This window comes from Nuphar pumila, chromosome 3, assembly GCF_984573655.1.
Source record: "Nuphar pumila chromosome 3, dmNupPumi1.hap1.1, whole genome shotgun sequence".
Lineage (NCBI taxonomy): Eukaryota > Viridiplantae > Streptophyta > Magnoliopsida > Nymphaeales > Nymphaeaceae > Nuphar > Nuphar pumila.
Window position 1 is genome coordinate 50,455,521 of NC_143251.1, and position 21,480 is coordinate 50,477,000.

Sequence of the window (21,480 nt, forward strand, 5' to 3'; positions counted from 1 at the left end):
ATCTTCAAGTTAAACTTAAATTTACTTTCCGTTTCTCAACTTTCAGATCATGGGTGTGATATAAAGTTTTCATCTAACAAATGTTGGATACAGGATCGCCGGTCTGGGAGATTGATTGGGGAAGACTCTAGGAATGGTGATCTATACTATGTCGATTCCCTCTTAATTCCAAAGAACCCATTTTGTAATATTGTCCAACAAAAGGATATTAATGTGTGGCACAAGAGACTTGGACATCCAAATATTGTAAAAATTTCTCATTTACCTTTTGTTAAAAGTCCATGTAAAAGTGATTTCACTTATAACGACTATATACTTGGGAAAATGAAAAAATTGCCTTTTTGTCAAAGATCTATGTTTACAATAAGACCTCTTGAAATTGTCCATTTTGATGTATGAGGACCGACACCTATTTTATCAAAAGGCGGCTTTGCCTATTATGTCATCTTTGTTGACGACTATACAAGATATTGTTGGATTTATTTTCTTAAGCACAAATATAAAGTTTTCTCAATTTTTAAAACCTATCATATGATGATTAAAAATCAATTTAATGGGAATCTAAAAATTTTTAGAACTGACTCTGGTGGAGAATACCTTTCAAGTGAATTAAAAAATTATCTTGAAAGTTATGGTATTCTTCACCAAAGATCTTGTCCAAAAACCCCTCAACAAAATGGATTAGCCGAAAGGAAGCATAAAAATATAATAGAGACGACCCGAACATTACTTGTTTCTCAAAACATCCCAAAAGTTTTTTGGGCTGAAGCGGCTTTAGCATCTGTCTATCTGATAAATAGGCTACCTTCTAAAAACTTGAACAATATCTCACCTTTTGAAAAATTGTATACCACAGAACCCGATTATAGTCGGTTGAGAATATTTGGTTGTAAATGCTTCGTTCTTACTGAAAAGAACGACAAAATTTCACCAAAAGCAATTGCCTGTGCCTTTCTTGGATACTCAGAAACCCAAAAAGGGTTTCGTTGTTATGATATCAAGAATGATAAGTTATATGTTTCCAGAAATGTTAGTTTTCTGGAAAATGTTAATGGTTTTGAAAAGCGTGAACCTTGTGAAGAAAATATGGATTATTCTTTTTTATTTGAAATGTTAGCACTTGATGATGATAGTGATGATGAAAACACTCATAATGATGTCAATGTTCCTTTCCATCCACCTATCTATCAACATAGTAACAAAGGGGTATCAAGAGATCCTATAACCTATACCCATAGAGATAAAAATAATTTTAGGAGTACAATTGAAAAATACAGTGAACCTAGTAGTTCCAATTCAACAAATGATGAAAACCTACGAAGAACTGAGAGAAGTAGAAAGGTACCTTCTAGGTTTATCTCATATGATTCATTTACTCATAAACATAGAGTCTGTCTAAGTGCCATTCATTCTTATATAGAACCCAGAAACTTCGAAGAAGCTAGAAAGAATGATGAATAGTTGAAAGCAATGGATTGTGAGCTTTCAGCTCTCAACAGGGCAAAAACTTGAGAATTTTAAGATCTTTCTAAAGGTAAGAAAGCAATAGGGCGTATATGGATATTTAAGGTAAAAACTAAGAGCGATGGATCTCTTGAAAGATATAAATCCCGGTTAGTTGCAATGGGATATAGTTAAGAGTACGAGATTGACTATGAAAAAACGTTTGCCCCTGTGGCTCGAATGGTCACTGTTCGATGTCTCATCACCATTGCCTAAATCAACAAATGGAACATCTATCAAATGGATGTTAAAAATAACTTCCTAAATGATGATCTGAATGAAGAGGTATATATGCATGCTCTACCAGGAATGAAGATTCCTGAAGGGAAAGTGTTTCGCCTTCGAAAAATACTTTATGGTTTAAAACAAGCCCCCAAGGCTTCGTATGATAGATTTAACTCTGTAATGTTAGAAAATGGATTTTCTTCCTGTTTCACTAACACTGCCTTATTTGTTAGAAAAACTAATGCAGAGATTGCCATTCTACTTTTGTATGTGGATGATATGCTTATAACCGGAAGTGATTTTAAAGTGGTTAAAAACATAAAATCAATTTTGAGGGATAGGTTTGAAATGTCTGATTTGGGGTTTCTAACTTATTTTTTGGGTATTGAAGTAACATACTCTCATAGAGGATATTTTTTATCTCAAACTAAGCTTGCCTCTGAGATTATTGATAGGTCAGGTATTACGGATGATAAGGTTTGTGAAACTCCTGTTACAGTATGAGCCAAAATGAAGATTGATGATGGTATTCCTCTCACCGATCCCACTCCCTATAGATAGTTAGTGGGATCATTAATGTATCTAAGTATTACCAGACCAGATATATCTCATGCAGTTCATACTGCAAGTCAGTTTCAGCATGCTCCAACATCAGTTCACATGAGTGCTGTGTTGCGGGTCGTAAGATACATAAAGGGTATACTAAATAAGGGAGTTTCCTTGTCCTCCTCTTCTGAATTAAAATTAATTCTTTATACTGACTCTGACTGGGGAGGTGACCCAAATAACCGTCACTCCACCACTGCTTTTTGTGTGTTCTTAGGAGACTCGCTGATCTCATGGAGATGCAAGAAACAACAAAAAGTGTCTCTATCCTCAACCGAAGCTGAATATCGTGCCATGACAACTACTACCATGGAAATTGTATGGATTCATCAGCTGTTAGAAGATATGGGGATCACAATAAAAGGGCCCACCAAACTATGCTGTGATCATAAGAGTGCAATATATATTGCAAAAAATCATACGTTTCATGAGCAGACTAAACACATTGAGATGGACTGTCACTATGTTCGGGAAGCCTATCTAAAAAGAGTTATAGATCTTCCGTATGTCACTTCAGAATATCAGGTGGCAGATTTCTTTACCAAAGCACTGTGTTCTCCGCGGTTTAACTTCCTTCTTGGCAAACTTTCGGTCATCATGCCCTAAGTTTGAGGGGGGATGTTAAATTATAATATCAAATCAACGTAATTATATATATAGTTTATATATATACGAAAATACATGCACATATATATTTCATATATATGTACATGTACCTATATATATATATATTTCTTGTAATAGGCGTAGGGGTAGTTTAGTCTTTTTACACATTCATTTTTCGAATATGTTTGTAATTATTTTCTTTTTATTCCTTTTTCTTTTTCTTTTATTTTTTTCCTTTTATTGTAATAGGTGGTGTACACCTTGGAGGGGCCCACCATCTAGTCGTTGGGCCCCTTCCAACGGTCACATTTGTGACCGTTGGAGGGGTTCCAACGACTAGAAGTGGAGCCCCTCCAAGGCTTCCACTCCTCTATAAAACGGGGTATTCCCCTCCTTCTTTTCTCATGGCTTTGAGTCAAAGCCCAAGTGCTCAATAAAGTTTTTCTAATATTTTATGCCTTTGTGCATTTGTGAGACTTAGTGGGTTGTGCCTTGGTGCACAAGTCTTCTAAGAGTTCTTATTTTGTATGTGTGCCGAGTTTATTATCAAGAATATTAAGGTCTTGATCATAGTATCTTGTTAGAGATACTTTCACAACAATGCCACTTATGGGAAAGAGAGACAACATCAAAAAAATATAAAGAATCTATTGAGAGTGCTTGAGAACAAACATAAAAGAACAAGAGGGGGTTCACCCCTATTTATGCACAAGAGGAAGTCTGAAGTTGGACTGTTCCAACAGCTTTATTGACTAGTCAACTCTATGTTGACTAGTTAAAAAAACCCAACAACTCTATTTGGTATTTGTCCAAATAGTCTCTATAAAAACAGAAAAGGACTAAAAGAAAAGAATAAAGTAAAAATACTAATGTCCCTCTAATGGGCACAGCCTATTATAAGGACTGAAATAACTAAAATACCCCTAATGAATATATATATATATATATATATATATATATATATATATTGTACTTCAAGGTACAAAATTTCGTCCAATTCGGCAATATTATGAGATAAATCTCTCCTCCACTAAGGGTCTCAATGTACATCTGTGTAAACCCTTACATCACAGTAACTATGGCCAGTAGAATATATTTCCTGAGACTTCGAGTGCATTAAAATGTGACACAGCCATCATATCAGAATGATGAGAAGCCTGTATGAACCAACTTACTGCACCCACCCCCTATGTGTGCTACATCTAATCTAGATGACATGGGATGCTTTCAAAGACTTTTTGGAAAAACTTATTTCTCTCATGATAACATATTCACAATGGCTGTTGTCAGTGCAGTGAGAGACCTCAGCATGCTTCTAAAGTTCACTCTATTGGAACAATTCATTAGAAACTAAAATACTTGAAAGGAAGCTTTGGAAAAGGCATTATTTATGCTAAATGTGATCATGGTGAGACTGCTATTTACACCTAAACATCTTTGATGAACCTACCCGTGTACTAGAAAAAAAGAGAACACAAAAGTGTTAAGTTATATATATATATATATATATATATATATATATATATATATATATATATATATATATATATATATATATATATATATATATATATATATATAGCTCTGCAGCCGAGTATAAAGCCACGGCTCATGGAATATGTGAAGGTCTCTCCATGAACTTATATTATACTAAGAGTTTCCATCCAAATTACTGAAGTTTTGTTTATCATTCGAGTTCAAGCACCTTGATGTCGGCTGCTGCCATTTTTCATAAAAAGGTGGAGACAGTTATTTTCTTGAGCTTCAAAATAACTGTATTCAGTCATTTTCTAATTTTTGTAAGCTTCAAAATACTTCATTTTCACCTCTATTCACTCACATTTGTCTTGTTTCTTACAATGCATCATTTCTTGCTTAGGTTGAAGGTACCTTTCCAGATGGGACGAAGTTAGTCACAATTCATAATCCTATTGCTAGTGACAATGGGAAAATTGAGTGGGCTTTGCGTGGTTCCTTTCTTCCAGGTGAATGAAACAACAGCATTGCATGAATTTGGCTACCCATATGTTATTAGAACAGAAAACCCAACTTACATTTCCGCTTCTTGAGTTTTGAATGCTTGAAAATGTGTAGAATGAGGTATGTATTGGATTGTTGTAAATATGATAAGGCTTTGTCAAATTGCATCCGTGGATTTTTCCTATTTCCAATTTTTTGGTATTTCTTGGAGTTTGAAAATGCACATTGGTGCTCTTGACTCAATGTCCTAGGTCGCTCTTAAATCATAGGGTCGTGAAAAAAAAGTATATATATATATATATATATGCAAATAAATAAATAGTAATGATAGGGTGCTCTGGGAGCACCTAATAGAAGCTTTAGATTTTCAAATTTCTTGAACTTTTTTTTGTTGATCAGACCCTATAGATATGATCTACAAGCATTACTTAGTAGAAAACAAGTTTTGAATCATGTGATTATAGCATACATGCAGGTATTTTAAGACCTTTAACTATCAACGGCTTACAATGTATCAAAATTTCATTACTTAAAAAATCCTATTTTTATGTCCAAAAACCATGATCTGAAGCATGATTCCTATCAAATAAACTATGTTGAATACATCTATAAGGTCTGATCGATAAGATGCAAACTACAACTATGATTTCTAATACGTGGGGGTAGGTGCTCCTGGAGCACCGTAGGTTTACTCATAAATAAATATATATACATGTAGATACATACATGCACAAACATAAATACATAATCACAATGTGTATGTATGTATATCTGCTTATATGTATGTTTCTGTCATGCCTCAAAACAGGCTCATAATTGGTCATGTATTAGGGTGTGACTCTTAGGCTGTTCATTTTTCTCTTATGATCTTAAACCCAACAAAGCTTTACAAAAGCATGAATATGAGCATTTACAAAGCCTCTGTACAACTCTATCTGTTAATTCAACTTTCATTACAATTTCTAATACAAATTGAAATAAAGTTTTGAGACAATTGCAAGATCTTTCAATACATAAAGTTAACAGACTAATGTCTTAACTGTAAGCTAAGATGCTTAACTCCCTTGTTGATGTTCTCGTCGTAATATCCTGTGAGCATATTTCGAAAACTTTACTACCTCTAGTGACATTTAATGAACTATATGCTTAGTAAGCAACCAATTACAATTTTAACAATTGATTTTTTGAGGTTTTCAAAAAGAGAGTTGAAAAAATGTTTACGAAAAGTTAACACAGTGATTCTTAAATCACTTTTGCAAACTTTAGTTGAATAACGAAACCAACTTTTGAAAATGTGGTACATATATAATAGACAATAAAACATATTTAAAACACCTTGTAAACCACTTTGAAAATTCATGAAACTTGCTTTTCAAATGTTGTACAATTATACAATTTCTTCACTAAATATTTAGAAAACACTTTCTTGTAGATCTGATTAACATTCCCACTAAAGATCCGAAGGGCCGATAAATTCCAATTTTACTTGGGCCGATAAAATCCATCTGTACTTTAAATGGGCCGATAACAACAGCGATGGCAGGTTCCACCACCTACCGTACATCTGAAAAAGGGTAAAAGATCCCATATCTTTTTTAGAGACTCCAATGGGCCAATTACTGGTGGGGGCCGCCACCTTTCCCATTGACTACATCAAAGAACCACTTGATTTCCCAAGACTAAATCAACTGAGTTGATAATCCCACTGACAAGCCAATTGGGCCAATTGCCCTTATTTAATAAGGGGTTCGTACCCTATGAACGTTGTCAAGGGTTGATATACCATTAGGCCGGTGGTCCACTTGCATTTATGTGAACAAATATTTAAGTCCAATTATTTTTAATTCAATCAAAAGTCAAAACAACATTCTTTTAAAAGCAAAGCCTTACAAATCATTTAAAATGAAACTCATTTGATTTCTAATGCTAAATCCAATTTTTGTAAATAAGACAATTTTCAATAAACTCAAAGAGGGCAATATCAAAGTCAAAAAATGGCATGTGTAATACAATTAGAAGAATAACCATTTAAAATGAAACTTTCATATGATTTTCAATGCTAAATCCAATTTTGTAAATAAGACAATTTTCAATAAACTCAAAGAGGGCAATATCAAAACCAAAAATGACTTATGTGTACAATTACAAGAATAGTAAAATTTGTAGAACTTATGAATACATACTTTTTAAAACAATTTTGGAATTCCAATGACTTTTCAAAAACAATCTAGAAATTTAGTTTAACTTGAACAAGGTTGCTAAACAAATTTAAGAATAATAAAACTTTGTAATATAAAAAAAATCAGTAATTTTAAAAAATACAAAGTCGTAATCAACTATTTGGTTTATGGATTTACTTTCAAATTACGTAATTAACGGGAAAGATTGACTTGTGAACATTCAAAATAAAACTATAAATCACTAAATTCAATTGCTTATAATAACTAATTTTATCAAAACTATAATAATTATCATCAGAAGACTAATTCAAGAAATCTAAATCTCATAACAGAAATGTATAACTCATTATTTACTTTACCGAAGTTAACTATAGAAACTATAACTAATTATTTAAAGAAATAACTTGAGGCAAACTTAATCCTAATTATTATAACTATAATTAGCTAAAAAACTAATTTAATAAAATCTAATTACTAAAACCATAATTAATCACTTACTTGAAAGTCGCAGCAGCTGATGCCTTCGCCCTTAGCCCCTTTTCTCTTCCTCTTGCCCTTCTTACCCCTTAGCAGTATTTATAGGGGTAAAGCGACAAGTGGTGGTGTGTGTGTGTGTGTGGGGGGGGGAGTAGGGAGTGTTAAAATAGGTTATATATACAGTCGTAATTTGTGTTTTCCTTCAAGGGCATTTTGGTTATTTTACTCACATGTAATAGTACTGTTCACTAGGAACAAATTTTCCACATCTTTATTTTTTATCTTTTTATTTTTATTTTTAGTCCTTTAGTGAATAGAGGATGGGCTCTATGGTCAAAAAACCATAGAGTCGTTGGGGGCTCCCCAACGGTCACATTTGTGACAGTTGTGAGATCCGAACGACTCTATTGGGAGCTCCCCAATAGAGTCCCATGCTCCCCTTTTTGTATAAATGGGGTTGACCCCCTCTCTTGTATTCTAATCCTTTGCTTAAGCATTTCTACTCAACAAAGACAATATTGTTTTATAAAACCCACGTTTCAAAAAAAAAAATTTATTGTATTGGACCCGGGCCGGGTCGGGTCGGGTCCGGACCCGACCCGGGCCTGTCATCATTAGGGTTTTAATAACCCGACTCAGGAAGAGGATTTTAAATCCTCTTCCCGAGCGCCGGCCCCCCCTTCCACCTTCGTTTTCGGAAGGATTAGGGAAACCCATCGGGGTTTCCCCTTTCATCGCCCCCTGGGGCCTTTAAGTTCAACGTGGGAGGGCGAGGGGAGGCACGCCTCCCTCTCGAAGCCCTTCGCTCCCCCCCGTGCCGACCTCCTCCTTCCCTGTGCACGCCACCAGTGCCGCCGTCGCTGCGACCCACGCCCACACCGACCACCGCCTCCCAGGTACGCCGTTCTCCTCCCCCTTCTCCTCCTTCTTCTCCTCCTCACCCTCCTCTCTGTCACCTCGCCGGGAGACCGACAGGCGGCGCACGGCCCCTGCCGCGCCCCCCTCTCCTCTGTGGCCTGCGTAGGGGTCGACAGGAGGTTGGTGGCTCCTGTCGCCCCGATCTCTCTCTCTCTCTCTGGCAGGGATTAGTCCCCCTGCCGCCTCTCGATCTCCGGTAGGCAGGGGGCAATGCCCTTGCCGCTTCCTGTTTCCCGGCAGGCAGGGGCTTGCACCCGCTGCCTCTAGGGGTTTTGGCACGCAGGGGTAATGCCCCTGCCGCCTTCCTATCTCGGCTGGTAAGGGCAATGCCCCTGTCGCCCTTTATTTTTTTGCTGGGCAGGCAGGGGCTCGCCCCCTGCCGCCTCTTGGCTTCTGGGAGGGCAGGGGATATCCCCCTGCTGCCCCTTGGTTCTCGGCACGCAGGGGCTTGTCCCCCTGTCACCCCCGTCCCGATTTCTCCCTCCCTCTTGGGGCTGTCAGAGAGCCGGCAGGGGCCCAGTCACCCCTGCGACACCCTCTTTTTCCCTGCTTTTTGGTGTCGCCGTGATTCTGTCAGGCAGGGGCTGAGACCATTGCCATCCCTCATTTCGTTAGGCAGGGCCTGAGGCCCCTGTCATTCCCTATTTGAACGAGCAGGGGCCAAGGCCCCTGCCGTTTATAATTGTGCCAGGCAGGGGCAGAGACCCCTGCCATTTCTTGTTCGCCATGCAAGGGGCCGAAGTCCTTGCCTTTCTCTGTTCCGCCTGGCAGGGGCCGAAGCCCCTGCTGTTTATTAAGTTGTTTGGCAGGGGCCGAGACCCCTGCCATTCAGTGTGGGCAAGCAAAGGGGCCGAGGCCCTGTCACTTGTTACTTTCGTGAGGCAGGGGCCGAGGCCCCTGGCAACTGTTTTGTCAGGTAGGGGCCGAGGCCCCTATCATGCTGTGTTGTCAGGCAGGGGCCGAGGCCCTTGCCATGCGTTACCTTGTTTGGCAGGGGTAGAGGCCCCTTCCCTTCGCTTCTTTGTCAGGCAGGGGCCGAGGCCCCAGCCATTCGCTATTTTGGCAGGCAGGGGCCGAAGCCCCTGCTATTTATTGTTCAGTCGGAAGGGACCGAGGTCCCCTGCCGCCTTGGTGTTTTCGACAGGGGCTCAGCCCCTGTCGCCCCACTGTTGTCGCTTTTCTGATTTCGGCAAACAGGGGCACACCCCTGCAACCTCTCTCTTTTTCGATCAACATGCCTTACATTCTTTTCTTCGCATGATAAATAATCTAACACTGAATACTCACACTTTTGCAGTGTAATATCTACGAATTTTAAGGTTTTGGGTTCGGGATCCGTTACCCGGATCCAAAAGAAATATGTATGGGTATTAAAGGCATAAATGTAATAATAATGTTTAATAAATAAATAATTTAAAAAAATTATTATAATAAAAGAATTAGTTTACGTGGGATTGGATCCAAACAAATCCAACATTTCGGATCCACATTCAAATTGGACCCAGATCCATGTTAGGATGGATCCAACACTTTAAAGCCGACCCGGATCCACGTTAGAGTGGATCCGGCACTGTGGGTCACGGTTCGGACCCGGACCTGGGCTTTGTTTTATAAAACTCACGAAAACAAGAATCGTGCCTAGGGCACGATTCTTGCAAAAATCGAAAGGGGAGGGGGAGGTTACAGAGAGCGTAACTGACTCCACCTTTCGCGGAGGGAGGGCCTTCGTTCGATAAAAGGGAAGGGAGAGGGTCTCGCCCTCTTTCTCTCTCGGCTCCCTCTCGTCTCTGCCCTCCCTGTGTGCGACTGCGCCAGCGCCGCATCTCCTCATCACCCTCTCGATCGGCATCACGATTGTGGAAACAGCAGGTCGACCATCGACAACAGCCTCCCAATCGCGCCCTTCACGGCGGCAGGATCAACCGGAGTCGGCCGACCATCGTTTCGCGACAACAGTCTCCGATCGTCGGAAAAAGCACCAGAAAAGGTAGGGTTTTTGCCTCTTTTTTGTGTGGAGTATGGATTGAATCCGCCTGTGATTGGGTCAGTCATGGGGGAATCCTGATTTTTGTTTTACATTACAAGCCTGTCAATGCATTTCTTGGATGCCAGAAAACCCAACTCTGTGAGTCGGGGTTTTTCGGTAGTAGTGACCTGGAGTTGGGGGTTTCCTATTTTGGGACTCGATAAACTAAATACGAAAGGGAAAGAGGTAAACGAAATCTGTTTATTTTGGGTTCAAGTGGGGGATGTTAAACCATATAAAAGAATCAATATTTTGGTTCAATTAAAATTTTGTTTTAGCGTGATGCCCAATTTCAACTTTATTTGCTACAGAAATCTTGGATTTTATTTGGGTAATAAATTTGTTATAGTTTCCTGAGTTGTTGGTTCATGCTAGTCATCGATTGATTTGAGATGGTTCTCACACATTGTTGGTTCCATGCGAATCAATGTTTTTGGATAGGTGTTTGAGAATTGTACATACAAAACTGATCCTGTGCTTATTTACGTACCCATTTCGTTGATTTGATTTTGATAGGCCTTAAACCCGAATCTTTACTGAAACAAATAGAAATGAAGTCTATGGTTTTTTGTTAGAATTGATATATTGAACTTTACCCTAACTTGCGTTTTCTTGATCTGAGTTCAATTGGTATATTGACATATTGTTTACATGTATGGTGTTAGTTCTAATGTTGAAACGATTTTTGGTAATATCTAACATTTCTATAAATGGGATCACACATTGTGATTACACATAATTGCTTAGGTTTGATAAAAATAATGACTATTCTAATCTAGTTTTGATGAACCCAAATAACATTGTACCAAGAAAATTCATTAGCAGTCAGAATCATCCTGTATATCAGATGGATGTTAGTCATTTCTGCCATTCACCAAAGATACTAGGAAATGCAAATAATTCCAGAAATGCCACTGGCCGTTAACATTTGTTCAAAAACTGGCAATGACTTGGGAAGTCTAAGTTGATTGCAAGCACTTTTGGAGGGGCAGTTGGTATAGGCGCATACATGATATGAATGTGTGCAGTCCTGAAACTTCATTTTCTATATCCGGGTGATGTTCATGTGTGCGGATGTTAACACGTGTTATGAATGAAAAGTTTCATGTGCCTACATTTATAGGTCATGTTTGATTATCGTGCATTTATGAATTGGTTTCCAGTATATGTGCACACATGAAATCGATGTGTGTTTGGCTTGTACAATCATGCATAAATGTTCTCATGTACTTATGAATTATGGATGAATGCATGTGTGTTAAGTGATTACATGAAAGCACTTACACATGGATGGTGAACACATGCATATGACTGTGGAAGCTTATGCACATTGTTAAAATGGTATGAATGAATGTGCATTTGGAATCATGTTGGTATTATTGCATACATTGCAAGTTGTTATGATTTTTGCATACGATGCATCGATGGTCTAAATGAATCATCACAGGCCTGGAGAGCCTTGAGCTTGGGTTTGCTTTTTCTTTAATTGTTTAAATGCATCACAAAAATCATACTTTATATTATTGTTTGTATATTGCACTATTCAATGTGTTTCCACGGGCTGGAGTCTCGTGATGGTTCTCGCAGGGGTTGATGCGAGCTTTTGCCTTGTTTTTGCATGTGGAATTGCAAGACTCAATAATTGGCTCTTAATAAAAACAGTGTAATATACGTTCTGGGATATCTCATCTGGAGAATGAGGATCTTAGAGTTCCGGTCTTGGGGAGACTGTGAGGATACAAAAACTCCGTGTGCTGTAATTTTTGTCCCTTGAACCCGATATTGAAGTTCTTTCTCCTGGCCACGGTTTTAGGGAGAGTCCGCCACTTTACCCGGGAGTGGTGTGTTAGTCACAGCTATGAGTCTGTTTGGTACCAAGGATGTAATAAACTAAAAAATAAATAAATTTTTAAGCTTGGATTCGGGTCGGATCCGGATCCAGACCCGGACCCGACCCGGACCCGAAAGGGAGGCACCACCTCCCGTGTCTTTTGAAGACAGCGAGGCATGGGTTCAGAGAGAACCCCCGCCCCCCTTCTTCCTCTCTCGATCTCTCTCCCCCTCAGCGCCTCTTCCCCCTCTAGTCTCTCAGTCTCTCTTCCCCGACCGACTCTCTCTTTCCCCCTCGTTCCTCCCTACAGCCACCGACGCCGGTGACTTGCCGCCGACCACCGTCTTCATCCCGTGTGCTGCAGGGAGCCGACAACCTCTGATGCCGCCGCTGCCGCCGCCAACGACCACCAGGTACGCTCCTCTTTCGTTTTTCTTCTTCGCCTCCCCCTCCTCTTTGTTCCCTCTGTTCGGCAGGGGAGGGGTCGAGCCCCTCCTCCCTGCTCCTTGCTCCCTATCATGGCAGGGGAGGGGCTGAGCCCCCTCCCTGCTTCGTGTTATGTCAGGGGAGGGGCTGAGCCCCCTCCCTGCTCTTTGTGTTGGCAGGGGAGGGGCTGAGCCCCCTCCTTGCTCGTTGTTTTGACAGGGGAGGGGGTCGAGCCCCTCCCTGCTCCTTGTTGCGGCCGGAGAGGGGGCCGAGCCCTCCCTGTGCCTCTTTTCTCGTTAGGCAGGGGCATCGCCCCTGCCTTCGCTGTTTTTCGGTAGGCCGGGGCAAGCCCCCTCGCCTCGCCTTTCCCTGGCATCAGGCGGGCCTCTGTTCGTTGTTGACAGGCAGGGGGCTTTGACCCTGCCTCTCTTCTGCTTTGTCAGGCAGGGGCGCAACCCTGCCTGCCCTCGCTTTATAAGGGCAGGGGTGCAACCCCCTGCCTCCTCGGAGTCCGCTGACAGCAAGTCAGCAGGGGCTCGCAGCCCCTGCCTCTGTTTCTTGCGCTTATAGCAGGTGCGCATGTGCACGATGCCCCTGCTTCTGCTTCCCTTACGCCAGGACGACGATAGTACCCCTGACTTTCTATTTTGGTATTAGCTTGCTAAGATCGTTACTTTTGCAGCTCGTACGACGGACCTTGCTCGCGCTCCGCGACCCGAGCCACCAATCGCGTACATCCGCAGACGACAGCAAGCTTGCAACTCTCAAAGGTAGGGGAAGATTGCATAGAAGACTTGGACAATTGAATTGAGTTCAATTAACTAAAAAAGACAATTAAATAAATATATATGCATATACTATGTCACAGGGATTCGGCTAGCAGGGTGCCGCACCCGCGTCGACGCGACTCGACGCAGGTGCGTGTGCGGCACCGGGTGCGGTAAACCCTATCCTGGGTGCGTTGACCGCACCCAGGATCATTTAGGTCCATTCTTGTTTTGGATTTTTTTTTTAAAAAAAAATTGCCCAAATGGGCTGCGATTTTTTTAAAAAAAAAAGTAATGCTGACAGCAGCTGTCAGCTGCAGCAGCTGACAGACAACAGTTGACCCCCTTTATATATATATATATATATATATATATATATATATATTTTACATTTTTGCCCCTACCGCACCCCCGCACCCGGGTTTTTTGGAAGTGCCGAATCCCCGCACCCGCACCCGCACCCGCGCCCGCATCCGCACCCATGTGACATAGTGCATATATATATCATATATATTTATACGAGTACGCATTTAACTCAAAGACGCGGTTTCACGATCCTTGTCCTTTACTTTGCTGTTGCGCATCGCGCACAGGTTTTGTGTTGCACTTCTGTTTACAGTTCCTTTACTTTGTCGTTGCGCATTGTACAAAGGTTCTGCGTTGCACTCCTGCTTACAGTTTTTACTTGCCGTCGCGCGTTGTGCGAGGGTTTGCGTTGCACTTCTGCTTACCGCCTTTACTTTGCCGTTGCGCCTAGGCTCTTGCTTTTGCATATGTGTTGGTATTGCCTTGCTTTTGCAGATGACGTGCAGGTTCTTGCTCTTTGCGTATGCCTTAAAGGCATCCTCGTGGACGATGCAAGAGACATCTATCACTCACTCTTGCGACAAGAGTTCAGTTGGGAGCTGACGATACACCTCCGTTTAAGGAGAGGGATACCTCGCAAGGATCCTAGCTCTTCGTGTGCGTAGTCTTGTAGAGTCGACTTGAGATTTTAGGGAGCTGCGCAAAGGCATCAAAGACTGCTCCAAATCGAAGCATTTGGAAGGATGTGACTGGCCGGTTCTGCTCGCCCTTTTTGGCATATCTCGGGTGATCCCGAATTGGGGGTTCGAGCGAACTTCTTAGCGGGTGTCCTATTGAGAAACCCGTATCCCGTCTATCGAGGCCGGTATCGAGTCATGCGAGACATGTAGATACCCCGATAGCGGATGTGATTCGAGATAATCACATGTATAATGTTGGCACAAGGTACTGCTGTTTCAAAAGATAGAGTAAAGTTGATAAACTTTACATCTTTGTGAAACACTCCTGTTAAGGCTTCTATTGAGGAGCTATACCCCCTTCATCCTAGAGTACTTGTAGTCGTGCACGACACGTCTAGTACTGCGATGATCGGCTGAGACGGTCGTGCGACCTCGAACAACGCTAAATGCAAAATGCTGTAATCACATAAATGGCCTCACATTCGCCTTCACAGGCAAGATGCTCGAGTGGTTTAAAGACCACAACATAGAATGGGTCGTTAGTTAAGCAACCCCTAACGCACCCGTTCGCTTCTGGTTGTCTGTCAAGGGAGAGGACAGATCGGTACAAAAACTCCAATGGACAGGTTGTTAACAACCACCCCACGGGCAAAGATCCGGCCTCCCCAGTCATTGGAGTTAGGGGATAGGGGCTACACAAGTTAGCTCAACACTTCTGCAGAAGTTGGATGCATCCATGGCACTGCTTTTGAGCCTCTGGGGAATCCTCTCTCGGCTAATGCCGTCCCCTTTGGAGCGGACTCAACTAGCTATTCGGGTTATTGAAAATACATAGAATAACAGACGCCCGAACTAGTCTCAGTTGTTTCTACGTTTTGCCTGCGCGTACCCGCAGACCAGTAATTATCGAAACATAAGGTCTGTTCACACTGGTCGTGGGTCGTGAGATTCGCTTGCACTACTAATTCGCTTGCACTATTGATTCGCTTGCACTATTGATTCGCTTGCACTACTGATTCACTTGACTACTGATTCCCTTGCACTACTGATTCACTTGCACTACTGATTCGCTTGCACTACTAATTCGCTTGCTTGCTCGATAGTTCAGTATGCTACTCGTTGAACTGTGCATGCCTGTCAAGACGTTACTCTAGTTGGTTAAACTGCTTACGCAGTTCTTTGCGGAGTAATAAGGAGTTTCTCATACTAGTTAAATGCTTATAATAATAGCATTATACCAGCTGCTACATATTAGCATGTGACTTGCTTTATCCCTTCGTCGAACTGTTGCCGTATGATTGCTTATGAATGGCTTGTGATGTAATGGTTTATGCCTTACAATTAATTTAATTACTTGTCGATGGACTGAGCCATTTTATGGTAATTATATGTTTTACGAGCATTGTTATGAGTGTTTGTCTTATTCAGTTGTTTTGTTTGGCTGACGGGTAAAGTTAGTTACCCTTCGCCCATAGAATCAACTGAATTGCCATATCTACGCGTTCTCATGTGTCGTTTACACATGCTTTGAGGGCCTATTTGAGGATTGTAATATTCCTTGTGACAATCATACGATGCGTAGGATTATATGCTTCTGCGTGGAGTGATACGATGCATATTGCTGATATACATGCTTGTGCCTATATTGTGGCTACTGACATCGAGAGCAGTCAACTGTTCGGAGCAGTCGATTGTATAGATGCGTGTATCACACCGAGTAGGGTGTTTGTCGAGCACCTGATCTCCAAAGGATTATCTGCGAAGGCATGTATGATCAAGACCAGGTACCCGGCTAGAGTGGTAGATTCGCTGTGAGGATGTACACTGTCCACGAACGGGTAACCGCGAAGACGGTGAACTCCTGTGAGGAAGTGTATGGTCCAAGACCAGGTATACCATCTAGGGCGGAATTCCTTTTGAGGTTATACATTTCCCAGACCGGGTGATCCGGCGTTGATCTTGTTGTTTGTATTAGTGGCTATCGACCCTGAGAGCGGTCATTTGTGTTGATGCGTGTATCGCAATGAATTTAATTGGATATGACATTTGTTGGGGACCCGCTTCCCAAAGGGTTCGCTGTGGGGGTATGTATGATCAAGATCAGGTGACCCGGCTAGAGCGGTAAAATCTTTGTGAGGATGTACACTGTCCACGAATGGGTAGCCGCAAAGACGGTGAACTCCTGTGAGGAAGTGTATGGTCCAAGACCGAGTATACCCTCTAGGGCGGTAATTCCTTGTCGGACCGAGCGATCTGATGTGGATCTTGTGTTTTTGCTTACCAGAGAAAGTTATGGTGAGTTGTGACGATCTTCTGCGATTGTTGTGATAGCCAACTATGAATTCATAGTTTCGGCTTTCTGTTTCAGCATGATTACATGCAGGACTCATATGTGAGAATCAGATTATTAGCGATTTGAGTTAGTGATTATGTTTTAGACCTTCTACGGAAGGGTGAGCATTTCTGAGGAAGTATGACGCCTTAGTGCGTCATAACCGGTGACTGTTGGCCGCGTAAGGCCTTGAGAGATGGGAATAGATTAAGGTTGTTCAGGACAAAGCGTTTGTTAGAAGTCGTGAGAGCGACCAACGATGTCCTGATACTGTTTTAGTGCAGAGACCTCGTTCTAGGAACGAGAACAAGCTAGTTGTATGGTGGTTCACAGTCTACGATCAATTGAATCGTATGCTGCGTTTGTCAGTTGAACTGCTTACTTTCTTTGAACTGCTTACTGCTTTGAACTGCTTACTTGCTTTGAACTGCTTACTGTTTGCCCTGCTTACGTGCTTGCACTCCTTACTCGCTTGCACTGCTGACTCGATTGTATTACTTACGTGTTTGCACTATTCACCTGCTCGCATTGCTTACCTGTTTAACTGCATATCTGCTTTAAACTGTGTAACATACTAAATTAAATGTACTTAATTCAGTTTCCTGTTAGCCTCTCTTGTGCACCTACTAGTTTTTCGCGAAACTAACCCATTCTATGGGTACAGGTGATGATTAGGTACACTACGGGCGATGGCGCGATTGCAAGATGGCTTCAAGACTTCTTCTTTCTGCTCTTAGCTCGCGTCCTGGACGCTTGGGTTTGTATCGGATTTCCCTTAGGATATCCGAATCTTGTGAATTTTGGTTCTTTTAGCTAACGTGCCCAAAGTGTTCAGCTTGCCTTATGATTTATCAAAAGAAAATCTTCCGCTGATTTCATAAACAAACTCTGAAGGAAAGAGATATTTCTAGTCTCTTGCCTGTTTTTCTGAAAAGGTTCGCAAGTTTGAAATTTGGGGCGTTACAAAGGAAGTGACACTTGTGGGCGTGCGGTGTCCCTTGTGTCCTCGACATTAGATGTGGAGGTCTAATGTTTCGATGGATGATGTTGTTTCCTGATGTCGGTCGACGGCTAAGTTGGGACCCAATAATAAAATACAAATTGTGTGTTAAGCTATCCTGGGAACCTACTTAACCTCGGGGATTGTACCCGTTTGGTGTATCCGCGGGCAACGGTAATTAAAAAAAGGAACTTAAATTATATGCATTTAATAGGGCATGCATATGGAAGGGAAACTTAAGGAAAGATAATAAGAGGATTCATGCATTACACATAAATCATGCATTTTCCTGTTATGCATTAGAACATGCATATGTTATCTGTTTCCTTAATTGTTATATGTTTGATGGATGCGTAATGTTTAACTTTCAATGTATATTAAATGTCTTGTTGTACTAAAACTGTGCATCATGGTATGGTTTAATGTTTCTTTATGCATAATGGATGTACCTTGTGGTATGAATGCGTACCTGAATCGTGAATAGTCATAATTGTATTTCTCTGATAAATTGTTGACTGTCGTAGCATAGACCTTTGTTTATTTTTGCTATATACGGAACATCATACTTGACACCCATATCACATACTGGGTTCATGATATACCGCATTAAAAGTTACAGATTTCCTACTTAGACAGTTGTAGTCTAATTCCTATAAATTTTTAGGTGAAGAATTGGAGTTAGGAGCGGCTGCGGGATGAGGCTTCGATCGGGATTTTTTGGATTTACTGTTCAAGGATAGTGTGAGAACTCTGATCTTAATTTTCATTGATATTGAAATGAAAAGGATGTTTTGGTCTTGCTCCATCTTTAATGTTTCGAAATGCTTAGCCCTACGGTATGACTGGTTTCCGCTGTATTGAAAAAAAAAGGAAGAAAATCCTCAAAATTTGGGTTAAGATTTCGGGGCGTTACATGCAGACTTCGTATCGAACCCCGCTCTGGCTCCGCGGCCTGAGCCTCGTATCATCTACACCCGTAGACGCACGCAGCTGCACGACATCCCGAGGTAGGGGAAAGTCGCACGAAGAGTTTGTATGAATGAAATAAGATATAAGGATTTCATGATCGAATGGTTTATTTGGCATACGGATTACTTAACTGGTGATTGTATGTGTTGTGTTTCCGCATCCGTATTCTTTGAAATTACATGCTTATTGTGAGCTCTACGAGTAGACTCGTTGCTAGAAAGATCTTATTACTGTATTTTCGCCTTGCTCACTGTTGTAAGTTACTGTAGATGCCTTACTGGTTATTACATGATGAATCTTGCATGAGACTTCTTGCTTCTTAGTATTCGAGCATGCCAAGTAAAATACTTATTTTATGAAACACTGTGATGGGTTGTCTATCGAGAAACCCACAAACTTACTATCGTAATCAGACCTTAAGGCAGGTATGATACAAATAGTATGGGAGGTCATTGAGTACCTCGAAGTGAACCATAAACACTTTATTGATATCAATGAGATAATACCGGCCTCCACAGGCTAATTGCTAAGAGAGCAATACATGTCATGTATGAACCAAAAGAATCATAAAACATTATATGTTGCCCTTTCATCGTAGTCGTACCTCTAGGAAGGTACGATCGTACTTTTTGGACAAGTACGTCCCATGTGGGTTACGATGGTTGGAGGATGAGGTTGTAGCAACCTCGATGCGTGCATTTAGCACAATGCTGAGATCACATAAATGGTGACAACTCGCCTCCACAGGCAAGATGCTCGAGTGGGTCTAATAGACCAAAGCATGTAGGATGGGGCGACGGTTAAGAAACCCCCGTCGTACTCATTCGACCTTCACGGTTCATCAAGGGAGAGGATGGATAGTACAAAAATTCCGATGGACAGGTTGTTAACAACCACCCCACGGGCAAAAGACTCGGCTTCTCCAGTCATCGGAGTTAGGGGAATTGGGATTACCATAAATTATCCTAGGTGATAACTCCCAGGTACTTCTGTAGAAGTTGGATGCATCCATGGGCCACGAATGCCTTTGGGGATTTACTCTCTTGGTCACTGACCGTCCCCTTAGGAGCGGACTCAGTCAACCATCCGGGTTAATGAAAACACCTGACATAACAAACCCCCGGATCGGTCTCGGCTGTTTCTACGTTTCGCGTTTGTGCGTACCCACATGCCAATTAATATCAGAACTTAAAGAATATCTTTTTGAGTAGTTGTAGCTGATTGGGACTTACACTGCTTGAACTGCTTCGAACAATAGCTCTTTGCACATATTACACTTGTTAGAATAGATTACAATTGTATTGATTGTTTTAATATAATAACTGCTTATCTCATGAATGTTCTGCTTTATTTTCATTCTACTTATCTATTCGTGCACCTACTGGTTTGTTATGAAACTGACTCATTTCATGGGCAGGTGAGGAGTAGGACTTCACAGGCGGCCGATGACGTGGTGAAATATGGCTCAAGATTTATCTTCTTTCTGCTGGCGGCTTGACTCTGAGTCTTTTTGAGTTTTTCTTTAGATTATTGAACTTTGGGAAAATGCTCATTTTGTAATAAACTGCAGATTTTTAATCTATTGCCTTATTTCCTAAATTCCTTTAAGTTGTTGTTCATGTGAATGATGATTTTTCAGCTAACGTACCCAGGATTATTGACTTGTGCTCCTTTCTAAATGTCTTCTACTGTTGTTTTTAAAAGTAAAAACTTTAAATCTTTGAAAGGTTTTTCGATAATGTTTTCGAAATCACAAGTCGAAATTTTGGGGCGTTACATGTTTACTTTTGTGTTCATTTTCTAGACTCTTTGAAGTCTTTGTATGCACTTTTGTGCTTGTATTGTGCATTTGTGCCTTTGTATTGTCCTTTCTTGGACTTGTGTATGTGCTTATACACTTTGTTTTGTAATTCTGCATACTTCATTGCAGGGAGGAGTGGGGGGCTAGGTCTTATGACTTGTTTAAATGTACTCATTTAGATTCATTTTATTTTTATTCACCATTACATATAAATAAGCAAATAGCCCCCTATTTAAAACCCATTAAAATAATTCAAAATTCAAAATTTTGAAGAATAAAAAGTCAACTTCAGGGTTCCACTAAAAATTTCAAAAATTTATGAATGGGTCCAAAATTGTACTTATTTCAACCTTAGTTTTTTTTTGTTTATATTTTTTAAAATTCTATCTTAGCATATTATTACTTTAAAAGTTCAGGAGTAAATTCCTTATATTTTAATTATTAAAAATGATTTTCTTTTATGGACATCCTTTAAAACACTTGAACAAAGATGGACCTCAGTTTGACTTTCATATAAATAATTATATTTGGAGTAAAATTAAAGCCTATAATTGGGGAAAATAGGGCATTATGTTTCAGTTTGTTTGGAGAGTAGGTTCATTTCTATCCATTTTTCGTGTTCTCTGTATTGTTTGGTAATACTTTGAGCACAATATTGTCATTATTGTTGAAATCATAGTTATAAATAACGGTATCAGCTATATCTTGGCCAAGCTATTTCTTTTGATATTATAGGTTTGGTGCTATGTCACATGGTTGCGGGTGGTGCGGGTGCGTGGGTGCGACACTTTCAAAAAACTTGGGTGCGGCAAAAATATAAAAAGTTATATATATATATATAAAGTCC

The 21,480-nt window shown here is 40.9% G+C and overlaps 1 protein-coding gene across 1 annotated transcript in view; it reads left to right on the forward strand.

The window, feature by feature from the left end:
* Positions 1-21,480, forward strand: part of URE (urease) — a 181,110-nt gene that overhangs the window by 28,775 nt on the left and 130,855 nt on the right. Inside the window, exon 4 of the mRNA XM_090001615.1 lies at positions 4,820-4,925. Coding sequence (XP_089857741.1) covers positions 4,820-4,925 — 106 coding nt within the window. The remainder of the gene's footprint in view (positions 1-4,819; positions 4,926-21,480) is intronic.